Source organism: Elephantulus edwardii, unplaced genomic scaffold, assembly GCF_000299155.1.
Source record: "Elephantulus edwardii isolate Elephantulus edwardi_28Jun2011 unplaced genomic scaffold, EleEdw1.0 scaffold00236, whole genome shotgun sequence".
Lineage (NCBI taxonomy): Eukaryota > Metazoa > Chordata > Mammalia > Macroscelidea > Macroscelididae > Elephantulus > Elephantulus edwardii.
In genome coordinates, this window is record NW_006399986.1 from 3,861,476 (window position 1) to 3,873,481 (window position 12,006).

General features: G+C 52.8%; 1 protein-coding gene across 1 annotated transcript; it reads left to right on the forward strand.

Annotated features, from left to right (window-relative positions):
- Window positions 1-3,351: 3,351 nt before the first annotated feature.
- On the forward strand, window positions 3,352-6,354 carry KCNA7 (potassium voltage-gated channel, shaker-related subfamily, member 7). Its single transcript, XM_006898679.1, has 2 exons — window positions 3,352-3,997; window positions 5,342-6,354. The coding sequence occupies exons 1-2, from the start codon at window positions 3,470-3,472 to the stop codon at window positions 6,155-6,157; spliced, it is 1,344 nt and encodes a 447-aa protein (XP_006898741.1). The 5' UTR covers window positions 3,352-3,469; the 3' UTR covers window positions 6,158-6,354.
- The last annotated feature ends 5,652 nt before the right edge of the window (window positions 6,355-12,006 follow it).

The window sequence follows — 12,006 nt, forward strand, 5'->3', positions numbered from 1 at the left end:
TCAAATCCACCAGCTGCCCCATGGGAGATGGATAGGCAATCTCTTCCCATGCAACTAACTGCCTCTGAGAACTCTCTGGAGAGTCAGTTGTGGGTCAGTTCTGACTTGATGGTACTCAACAACAACTATTAGGATATGTGGGATTGCTGGATCCAAGGGTATATCTATTCCCTACTTTCTAAAGAAGCGCCAAGCTGGTTTCCATACTGGTTGCACCATTTTATTTTTCCCATGAATCAAGTCTTGGATCAGGATCAAGATCTTATTTTAAATGAAATAGGAAATAAAGGGGTTTGAGCAGGGGAAAGGGGCCCTGGTGCACAGTGTTTAAGTATACTCTAGAACTTAACCAAAAGGCAGTTCAAATTCACCCCGTAGCTCCGAGAGAAAAAAGACCTCCCTAGCGTCTTCCTTAAGGAGCTCCTTCCTATTCTCATTTAAGTTACAGGGTTGTAGCTACTTTGAAGAGATTGAGCCGGACGATGGAGGTGGTTTGCAAGGACTGGGGGGAAATTTGACAGTACACACACACCCACACACACAAAATAATAAAATTTAAAAAATTTTATACAGGGCAAGCAAAGCAAATGTTCTAGGTGGAGTGGAGAGTAGGACTGCTGGGTGTAAGGGGACCAGGTGCTGACAGCTCATGAACTATGACCATTAACTGCTATTAAGGTTCCCTGGTGGTGCCATGGTTACAAGTTTAGCTGCTGACCAAAAGACTGGTGGTTCAAACCTACTTATTGGTTCTTAAAAAAACAAAACAAAACAAAAAAACAGAAAAGCAGCTGCTTCCATAAAGATCACAGCCTCAGAAATGCTACAGTGCAGTTCTCCTGTCCTGACAGTGTTACTGTCAATGTGCTGTCATGCATCGGCTGGTTAGCTCTTTTGCTACTCCTATTATTTCTTTGTTCCTGATCTGTGATTTGACAGGAAGGCTGAGGTACCTCTGTAGGGTGAGATGCAGGAAGAGAGACCCAGAGAGAGAGAGAGAGACTCAGAGATGTTCACATAGCATTCCCAAAAGAAAGGGAAGATAAAGTCAGAATGCCAGAATTCATCAATTTTTGGTAACTTTTTTTTTAATAACTCTTAAGGTCTCTCTAGAGAGCGCTGGTGGCCTGGTGCGTAAAGAATTGCACTTCAAACACAAAGGCAAGAGGTTTTAACCCATCAGCTTTCCACAGAAATTGATCAAACATGCAATCAAGATGCATTGATATAATGGGCGACTGGAACGCAAAAGTTGGAAACAGGGAAGAAGGATCAGTAGCTGGAAAACACGGGCTCAGTGAGAGAAATGAGGCTGGAGATAGAATGAGTTCTGCACATTCAATGATTTATTCATTGCAAATGCCTTTTATAAAAGAAACATAAACGCAGGCTATACACATGGATCTCACCTGATGGTATGCATCAAATCAATTACATTTGTGGAAAGACTCGCTGGAAAAGCTCAATATCAACCGTGAAAACCAGGCCAGGTGCTGATTGTGGGACAGACCATCAACTACTCATACGCAACTTCAAGACGAAGTGGAGGAAAATTAAATCAAGTCCACGGGAACCAAGACTTGACCTTAAGTCTGTCCCACTCGAATTTCAAAACCATCTCAGGAACAGGTTTGAGGCCTTGAGCATCAATGAGCGTAGACCATGGGGAGAAAGGTGGGGAAATATAAATCGTAGGCAATTTCCAGCCTCTGAAAACCTGCTGGAGGGTCAGTTACGAGTTGCTTCCGACGGGACAGACTGACTAAGTCTAAGAAGGAACCGTGTGGCTTAGTGTTAAGGAATTAACCTGGTAACTAAAAGGCTGCAGGTGAGAAGGCTGAAGCCACTCCGCGGGGCGCGAGGGTGGGGTGGGTGGAAGGACAGAGGCAACTGCCCTTGGAAATCTATAGGGGAGGTCGGCTATCATTTAGGGTCGCTTGGACACCCTATGTGAGAGGCGTCTTCCTCCATCTCGCCCGCAGAGGGCGCGAGGAACACGACTCCTTGATAGAAGGTGAAGCACTCGCTACCACTTTCCCCTAGAAGCCATGCGGATGGGGCTATTTTTATGCGATGTCACCAGACACCCGTGGCTGGAAGGACACCGTCTGTCTGCCCTTCAGCCCCTGTGAGTGACCCTGCGGCTTCTTCGTGTCCACTTCCCGGCACGGCACGCCTGACCTCCTCTCGCACGCATCCCTGAGGGTATATACCGCTCAGAAAGTTTTGCTGAGAATTCAAGTGGAGACGCCCTGGGGGACAATCCAGAGAGCGCATGTGACAGGGCGCGAGCTGTGCCAAGTCCTGGGGATTCCAGATGCCCACTGGTGGCTCACTCACCAAAACCTAGTGACTCTCAAAAATATAAGGCAGAGAAGGAAGACATTGAGATGCGCCCACACTTTTCTACAAAGGTAGTCAGAGGTGGAGTCACAGATCTAACCCCCAGAGATCCTAATGCGTCCAAAGCCTCTGAGACAGGCTCGCACCATAATTCAGAGGGACTTAAACAAGAGCCCCAGAGGAGAATGACAAGGAGAGAAAAGGGAGAAACAGAGATCCAGAGAGAAGAGGCAGAGAGACAACCTATGGGTAGAGTCAAAACACAGAGGGTGACACACACAAGTCTCCCAGAGCGATTAAACTCAAGAGACGATTGATCAAGGGATTCAGAGCAGACCAGAGCGAAGGCTGCACAGTGGAGTGGACCTGGATGGGGAGGGGATGGTAAAACAATGAAAGAATTTTTCTTTTACTTTTCCAAGAAGGGAGTGTACTGGGGGGTGGGAGAGAGGGTTGGGAGGGGAGAAAAGTGCAACAATGAATGAATGGAAATCCCAAGTCTCTGTAAATCGGCATTGAAATTAATAATAAATTTAAAAAAAGAGATTCATTTACTTTTCAAAGAGAGGAGCGAACTGGGGCGGGGGGAGGAAGACTGGGCGAGGAGAGAAGTGCAGCAATGAATGAATGGAAATCCAAAATCTCTGTAAATATTCATTAAAATTATTTTTTTAAAAAAGAAACATGATACCTTTCCTGCTTCTTTGGAAAAAAAAAATTCAGAGCGATGAGAGCGAGACACGCGCGCAGAGATGCTGATGAGAGAGGGTCGTAGGAACGGGCGCGCTGCACAAAGCAGTATTCAGATGCTCCTATGGGGAGGGACTGAGGGGCACTGGGAAAATCGTCTTGGAACAGGACAGAGGTCAGTGGACGAGGGCCAGACCCAAGAGCGCGCAGCGCGCAGTCGGGACTGAAGCTGGCGCCCCGGTAGAGGGCGCCCGGCCGCCCTCTGCCCCGCGGGGTCACGGCGCCCCCTCCCCGGGGCTCTGGCCGGACAGTCGGGCTATTTTTACGCGCGGACACCGGACACCGGGCTGGGGCGGCGGCGGCGGCGGCCGAGGCGGGGCTGGGCCGGGCGTCGGGGCCACACGTCCGTCCGCGGGTCGCTGGGGCTGCGCGCGCCATGGAGCCGTGCGGCTGCTGCGAGCGCCTGGTGCTCAACGTGGCCGGGCTGCGCTTCGAGACGCGGGCGCGCACGCTCGGCCGCTTCCCGGACACGCTGCTCGGGGACCCCGCGCGCCGCGGCCGCTTCTACGACGTGGCGCGCCGTGAGTACTTCTTCGACCGGCACCGGCCCAGCTTCGACGCTGTGCTCTATTACTACCAGTCGGGCGGGCGGCTACGGCGGCCGGCGCACGTGCCGCTCGACGTGTTCCTGGAGGAAGTGACCTTCTACGGGCTGGGCGCCGCGGCGCTGGCGCGCCTGCGCGAGGACGAGGGCATCGCCGCGCCGCCCGAGCGGCCCCTGCCCCGCCACGCCTTCGCGCGCCAGCTCTGGCTGCTCTTCGAGTTCCCCGAGAGCTCGCAGGCCGCGCGCGTGCTGGCCGTCGTCTCGGTGCTCGTCATCCTCGTCTCCATCGTCGTCTTCTGCCTGGAGACCCTGCCCGACTTCCGCGATGACCGCGATGATCCGGTGCCCGCTCCAGGCCCGGTGAGGGGCGGGGTCCGGGTGGAGAAAGGGAGGGGTATTTATAGAGTTGGGCGGGGCTTGTGGGTGGATCTGACCAATCATAAGATAGGAAAAGGGGAGATAAGAGATGGAACTTCTGAGAGATCAGGGAAAGGTGGAGTTTAGGGGGGGAGTGGGCGGGGCCTCGATTATCTATCCAATCATAAGTAGAGATGAAGGCCTCAGTGAGGCGTGGCTTCCTAGGGAGGCGTGGCTTCATATGGAGGCGGACCTTTCTAGGGAGGCGGGGCTTCCTAGGAAGGCAGATCTGTGGGTGGAGACATATGGGACCAATTATATTGAAGGGCAAGGGGCAGTGAGAGAATAACAACCCAAGGTTTAGGGACTTGGCCACTAAAATCTGGGTTGGAGGGCTGGGATTGTATCTCTTGGGGGGCTAGGAGGATCTGACCTATCAGAAGGCGGGATTTGAAATAGGTGGCTTGGAGGAAGGGCCCTTGGTGCAGGTAGGAATGGGCCACAGATGCATTAAGGAATTGAACCTAGCCAGTGGAGGAGGGCCTATAAATGGAAGAACTATGAAGCTGTCAGTGGCTAATCTGAGGAATGGGCTGGAAGCTGGGAGAGCAGAACCTGAGGGAGGTGGAGGGATGAACCCTGGAGATGGAGTAAAAGGCACTGGCCCCAGATGAACACCAGCTGCGGGTTATGAGAAGAGTGTCCGAGAACTTGCCCTAGAGAGAGAGTTTTTTGCCATCTGGGGCTGAGGGTGACCAGGAGAGGCAGGTTGAAGGAGGAGGAGCCAGGATGGGCTCTGTTGTTGTTGTTGTTATGTGCCCGTCAAGTCCTTTGCGACTCATAGCGACCCTATGTACAACAGCCCTAAACCGTGCTCTATCCCGTGCCAATCTCATTGCCTCTGACACACCCATCCCGATTACCCCAGTCACTGAATCAATCCACCTCATAGAGGGTCTTCTCCTCCTGCGCCGTCCCTCCACTCTACCCAGCATGATGTCCCTCTCTAAAGACCTGTCTCTTCTTACAACATGTCCAAAGTATGTCAGGCGAACCCTAGAAAAAAATTCAAGTTTGAGGAGGAGATTTAGAAGGGAAAAGCAGAACTCCAAGTGTCCTTAAAAGGGGTGTGCTCAGTAAAGGGACTCGGATTACATCTTCAGCTACATCACGTAAAGTCAGATTTCCCACCATTTTGCTCCAAGAAGTGCCAGAAAGAAATATCTAGAACATCAGGGTCGTTGGGGGCCTTCAGATAGCGAAGTCTTTGGCTATGTCATCTACTATGGCCCTCCCAGTGTGCCCCAGCCCTGGCCTGGTCTCCCCTGAGCCCCTTTCTCCCTGCAGCTCTCCACTCGGCTGAATGGCTCCAGCCCAGTGCCTGGACCCTCGCCCCGCACACCCTTCGATGATCCGTTCTTCGTGGTGGAGACGCTGTGCATCTGTTGGTTCTCCTTCGAGCTCCTAGTGCGTCTGCTAGCCTGCCCCAGCAAGACCGCCTTCTTCAAGAACGTGATGAACCTGATCGATTTTGTTGCCATCCTTCCCTACTTTGTGGCACTGGGCACCGAGCTGGCCCGGCAGCGAGGGGTGGGCCAGCCGGCCATGTCACTGGCCATCCTGCGAGTCATCCGACTGGTGCGTGTCTTCCGCATCTTCAAGCTTTCTCGGCACTCGAAGGGCCTGCAGATCCTGGGCCAGACGCTGCGGGCGTCCATGCGCGAGCTGGGCCTCCTCATCTTCTTCCTCTTCATTGGTGTGGTCCTCTTCTCCAGCGCCGTCTACTTCGCCGAGGTGGACCGAGAGGATACCTACTTCACCAGCATCCCCGAGTCCTTCTGGTGGGCGGTGGTCACCATGACCACGGTGGGCTACGGAGATATGGCACCCGTTACCGTGGGTGGCAAGATCGTGGGTTCTCTGTGCGCCATTGCCGGCGTGCTGACCATCTCGCTGCCTGTGCCGGTCATCGTCTCCAACTTCAGCTACTTTTACCACCGGGAGACAGATGGCGAAGAAGAAGGGATGTACAGCCATGTGGACACACAGCCCTGTGGTGCCCTGGAGGGCAAGGCCAATGGGGAGTTGATGGATGGTGAGGTGCCTGAGCTGCCACCTCCACTCTGGTCCCCCCCTGGAAAACACCTGGTCACTGAAGTGTGAGGGACAGTGGAGGTCTGCCGGACCTCACACCTTCTTAGAGGAAGGGAGGGAAGCAGAGAGGGAAAGACCGGGGAGGGGAGGGGTTTGGGTTTAGGAAGAACTAGGTTAAGTGGTGTTGTGTGAGGGGACACACATTCTTGGTGGGTCTTGAGTTGTGTGACTTGGTAGTCCTTGTGGGGACCACCTTAAGTGGCAGCAAATGACCATGGGCTGTGCCAAGTTGAATTGTGGCATCTCTATGGGAGAGACTCCACTGGTTTGTGGTACATTGGGTAACGAAAGCTGGAGGGGAGGTAGTGTTGAGATAGGTTTGGTTGGATAGTTGTATGAGTCTTCTAGGTCCGTTGTTTTCGACCAGGATGAATGAAGAGACAAGGACACCAAGAAATGAGGAGGAGAACAGAGAGTGAAGGCAAGGCGTGTACAGTTCCAAGACTGCAGCAGCCAGCCTAGAGTCTCTTTTGCCTTTACTGAAAATGGCCAGGAAATAAATCACAGAGAAAATGCTTTACTAATGAAGCTAGGTGTTTGGTTTTGTTTTTCTCTGTTGACCTTCTTTGGCTTATCTCAGGAAAGAGGCAACCACAAAGACATACTGGGAGGTGGCAGCTTGGTTTGCCTGGAGTGCCTATCTCCTGTGATCTGTCTCTGGAGAAACACCACCTCGTTTCTTGTGATCTGTTACAGGAGGCATTCCAGCTTGTTTTGTGCCTCCTTCCGTTCCTGATTAAGCATTTGCGTTGACATTTGCTTTAACACCTGGCTTCCCATAGTCCATGTTGAGTTGGGCTGGGTTGTGGGTCTGGATGAGTCTTGTTGAACTGCAACTGTGCAGAATTCTGCATTTTTTTATGAGTCCCCTCGGGTTTCGTTAGCTGGTCACCCATGGCCTTGTGGGGTTGATTGCCTCGTCATGCCTGGAGTTGTTGAGTTGGATCGACGCATGTTGGAAATCGAGTGGCTTCATCATTCTTCTAGGGCCATGTTATTTTAGGTTCTGTGAAGTCATGTAGAAATAGGAAGAGTCAAGTGACATAGTGTGAGCTTTCTAGGTCACATTGGGCTAAGTTGGGCTGCCCGGGACACCCGAGTGAATCTCTCAAGGTTCTGGTAGATTTGAGTGGCGAGGTGTTCTAGGGCTGGGAAGTCTTGCTGGGCCTCAGTGAGTTGAGGTGTGTAACCACCTGAGTCTTGTGGGGTCAGCTCAATAGCGTCAGATGACTGAGTTGAAGCCTGTTGAGTTGCGTCATTTATGGGTCCTGGGAGAAGGTAGAATCGGGTGAGATTCATGAGTTCCATAGGGCCGTGCTGAATTGTTTAGGGTTTGGATGTAGCACCAGGACCCAAGGATAACAGAGTTAGGAGTGAATTATGGATCACGGAATGAACGTGGGGCTGGGGGTGCTGGGAAGATAGACCAGCTGGCTTGACAAATGTTAATTTCTGTGTGAAAGTGGAGTTGGAATCTGTATCTGCGGATTCAGATATTCATGCAGAGGGGCTCTTGGTAAACCAGGGAGCTGTGTACTCTCCTCATTCACTTACACCTGCTTTGTTTACCCTCTTCTGTCTGTCCTCTGCATCTATGTGCCTAGACAGAGAGATCTTAGCTCGGAGAAAGAGTGAGAGGAGAGAAATGGATACTTTAGCTAAATAAGATAAGGGCATAGTCTCCCAAAGGGAGGTATGCCGGGGCCCGGGGAGTGTGGAGTCACAGAAGAAGATAGAAATCCAGAGAGACCTCAGAGACACAGAGAGCTAGAGAGAGAGGGGAGTCTTGCCAATAGGGAATAGAGAATCATAGAGAGAGACCCAGAGAGGGGAGTCTGGAACTTAATGAGAGGGGGACAGAGGAAAGGACAGAGATCCAGAGAAAGGGAGGCAGAGCCCCAGAGAGAGAGGAAGAGAGATGGGGTGGGGCAAGGATGGGAGGGCAGAACAGAGACCAAGTATATGGGATACAGACCCAGAGGAAGAGAGTCCTGCAACCAGAGAGGGTGGCGGAGACCCAGAGTTGGGGGACACACCACAGGACCCCAGAGAAAGAGAACTAAAAGGGAAAAAAAACATCAGAGAAACCTGGTCACCAACCCTGAACTCAAAAGAGGCACATCCAGTCTCGATTCTGCAGAATTAGAAAGAAATCGCCTGCCCAGACCTGTCTCCCACATTCACACAGCTCAGGAAAGCCACGTTGGGTCATGGTGTGAAAGGCTCAGAGAAAAGATAGGGCTTTCCAAGGTCACTGGGCCAGGACTGGGGGCTGCCTGCCTCCACGTGCCCCCATCCGCCTGGGACACGCGTGACCCTCAGGTTCTGTAGCCTCATTTCTGGCAGACTGAAGGAAACTGAGGCACGGTGAGAGGGATGTTACCCAAGGTCTCACAGCTACTTTTTTTTTCCCTAAAACCAAAGGGCATTTAGAGGGCAATGGTGGTGACACTGGTGATCACTAACACATGTGGGTCTTCCTATTACCAGGCACCTCTCGGAGGGCTTGTATGTATTTATTAAACTCAGCCAGTGGCTTACAGAGAGTTCTTGTCCTTTTTAGCGGCTTTTGTTTCTTTTTGATCGAATGGAATATTATCTGGAGGCACCAATAGGAAATGTCCGAGGGGATCTGGACTGAGAGAAGACGCCTCCCAGGTCTTCTTGGCAAATCCAAATGCAGCTGAGACATTCCCCCTGGACACAAAGGGTTTCTTCCAACCACTTTCTCACACAGAGAACCCAGAACAGGTAGCAGGAAGACATTGGTAAAGGGTGTCAATGATACAACACTTAAGAGGATCGGTCGCGTTTCTCCCTTGAATGGAGAGGAAGTCACATCAAGAAACGGACAGACACCCCATGGGTGACAGAAACAAACACAGGCTTTGACCCAGCACAGAGAACGAAAGGGCTGGAGATGGACACAGCGAGGGCCTGGGGCCTGGAGAGAGGACAGTGGTCCATGAGAAGGAGGAAGAACAAGAGAAAGGGGGACTGAGACCCAGAGAGAGAGGGGGACTGAGACCCAGAGAGAGAAGGACTGAGGCCCAGAGAGAGAAAGGGGGACAAAGACCCAGAGAGAGAAGAACGGAGACCAGAGGGAGAGAGTCCCAGAGAGAGGAGGACAGAGACCCAGACAGAGAGGGACAGAGAACCAGAGAGAGAGGGGACAGAGACCCAGAGAGAGAGAGGGACGCAGAGAGAGAGGGACAGAGACCAGAAAGAGAGAGGGGCAGAGACCCGGAGAGAGCGGAGGGACAGAGACCCAGAGAGAGAGGACAGAAACCCAAAGAGAGAGGGGGACAGAGACCCAGAGAGAGAGGAGGGACAGAGACCCAGAGAGAGAGGGGGACAGAGACCCAGAGATAGAGGACAGAGACCCAAAGAGAGAGGGGGACAGAGACAAAAAGAGAGGGGACAGAGACTCAGACAGAGAGGGAACAAAGATTTTGAGACAAAGACCCAGAGAGGGGGGGAAGGGAACAGACCCAGGGAGAGAGGGGGAGACAGAAATGGGGACAAAGACCCAGAGAGAGAGGACAGAGACTCAGAGAGAGGGACAGAAACCCAGAGAGAGGGCACAGAGATCCAGAGAGAGAGAGGGACTGAGAGTCAAAGAAAGGGAGTAACAGATTCTGAGAAGAAGCAGAGACTCAGAAATGGGACATGAAAGAGAGGGACCGAGTCTCAGAACCACAGAGAGAAAGAGACCATGAGAGAGGACAATGTCTTGAAGGGACCCTCCCCGTATTTCTGTTACTCTTCTTTGGAAGCCCACTCCCCCTTCTGCATCAGAAACCTCCCTTAGTGCAGAGCCCCGTCCTGTCTGGTAGGGGGTGCAGGGAAGAGTGTGAGGAGGTCAGGGAGGTGACAGGACACTTGATGGCTGGGAAAGCGCCCCTCCCCCATGCCAATAAACAACTGCAGCGGCCTTGGCTGGGATGGGGAGGCGAGAGAGGGGAACACCCTCACCCGGGGACACCCTTCCTGCCACCTTGCCATGCTATATTTAGGCTGAGGGAGAGGTAGGGGATGACTCCTCTAGGCAGGTGTCACCTTTCTTCCTGAAAATAGCACAGGGGGGCGGGGAGTGGAGGTGGGACTGGAAGCCCTGCCCTGGTGTGTCCTGGGATTCCTGGACTTCAATCCATCTCTATGTTTCTTGAGGTCTATGCCTCCTCTCCCTTTTAAACTCTCTCCCTGTGTGGTTCTCTGCCCACCCCTTCTGGGTCTTTGCTTCCCTCTCTCTCTGGGTCTCTGTCACCTTATCTGAGTGTCTGTCCCCCTCTCACTGTCTCTGTCACCCTTCCTCTGGGTCTCTGTACCCCTCTCTCTCTGGATGTCTGCCCTCTCTCTCTGATCTCTGTTCCCCTCTCTCTCTGGGTCTTTGTCCCCCTCTCCCTCTGGGTCTCTGCCCCCTTCTCTCTGAGTCTTTGTACCCCTCTCTCTAGATGTCTGTGCCCCTCTCTGGGTGTCTGCCCCACTCTTTCTTTCTATGTCTCTGTCTGTCTGAGTCTCTGTCCCCCTCTCTCTAGTCTCTGTCCCTTTCTCTCTCTGATAGCTCTCTCTCTAGTCTGTCCCTCTCTCTGAGTCTCTCTCTCTTTGGTTTCTGTCTCTGGTCTCTGTCTCTCTCTCTCTCTTGGGTCTCTGTCTCTCTCTCTCTCTGTCTGGCCTCTGTCCCCCTCTCTCTGGTCTCTGTGTCTCTCTTTAGTCTCTGTCCCTCTCTCTCTGATCTCTGTCTCTCTGGTCTCTCTTTCTGGTCTCTGTCCCTCTCTGAGTCTCTGTGTGTCTCTCTGGTCTCTACTCCCCTCTCTCTGAGTCTCTGTCCCCATCTCTCTAGTTCTCTTTCTTCTACTCAGTGTTGGGTCTCTCACATTTCTATTTCTGCGTCTTGTCCCTTTTTTGTTGTTTTTTTTTCTCCTCCCTTCATTGGTCACTAGTCACTTTAAACAGGTCACTGCATTCCTAAACCCACCTTTAAGCAAGTTCTTTTCTACCTGGATCTGCTCCTGGCTGAGCTCAAGTCCCCATCCAGGAAATTCCAGGAGAGAGGACTGGACGGTGTGGGAAGCCCCCCCTGCCCCCCAGAGCCTCGGATCTTATCGCTGCCCAAGTCCAGCTGGTTAATGTCTGGCACGAAGCTCCTGGGAAAGCAGGGACGAGAGCAGAGGGTGGGAATCTGCCTCAGGATTGACATGAAATTGGCAAAAGAAGGCAAAGAATCTCCAAGGCCGACGCTCCAGTCTGACTTGAACGTGAGGGAGGAGGGGGCTGGGAGCTTGGACCCCTATATCTGCAGGAAGAGGGGGTGGGTGCTCTAACCACTGTGTCTAAGGGGGGAGGAAGAAGCTGTCCACTAGAAGTCCTGGGTCTGAGGGAGTAGGGGGCTAGGGTCAGGATTTGCTGGGGCCTGAGGGCTAAGAGGGTCACAGGTCAGCCTCCCTGGGGGCCAAGACTTCCAGGTCTGAGAGAGCTGAAGGCTTGAACTCAAGTCTGATGGTGTGGGGACTGAGAGGTTAGAGTGGGGACCTAAAGAACAGAACTCAGGTCTGCTGGTAGCAGGGGCTGGGGTCAGGACTCCAGAATCTGAGGGAATTGGGTACTGGGGGGCTAGAATTCTGGGCTCTGGACTCCAGAAGTTCTGGTGTAAAAGGTCTGAGAGTCAGGACCCCCAGATGTAAGGGTATGGGACACAGGGGCTAGGACTCTTGGGTAGAAGTGTAGGTGATTTGGGGTGAGAACTCCTCAGTGTGTAGGGGAGGCTGGGGTCCAGGACCTCCAGGTGTGAGGGGAAGCATCAGGGGATAAGGACTCCAAGGTCTCAGGGTAGGCGTTCTGGGGGCCAGGACTCCTGG

Coding starts and splice junctions, on each gene's coding strand:
- KCNA7 (XM_006898679.1), top strand. CDS start 3,470: ATGGAGCCGTGCGGCTGCTGCGAGCGCCTGGTGCTCAACGTGGCCGGG. Junction 3,998..5,341: donor CGGTGCCCGCTCCAGGCCCG/GTGAGGGGCGGG, acceptor TTCTCCCTGCAG/CTCTCCACTCGGCTGAATGG.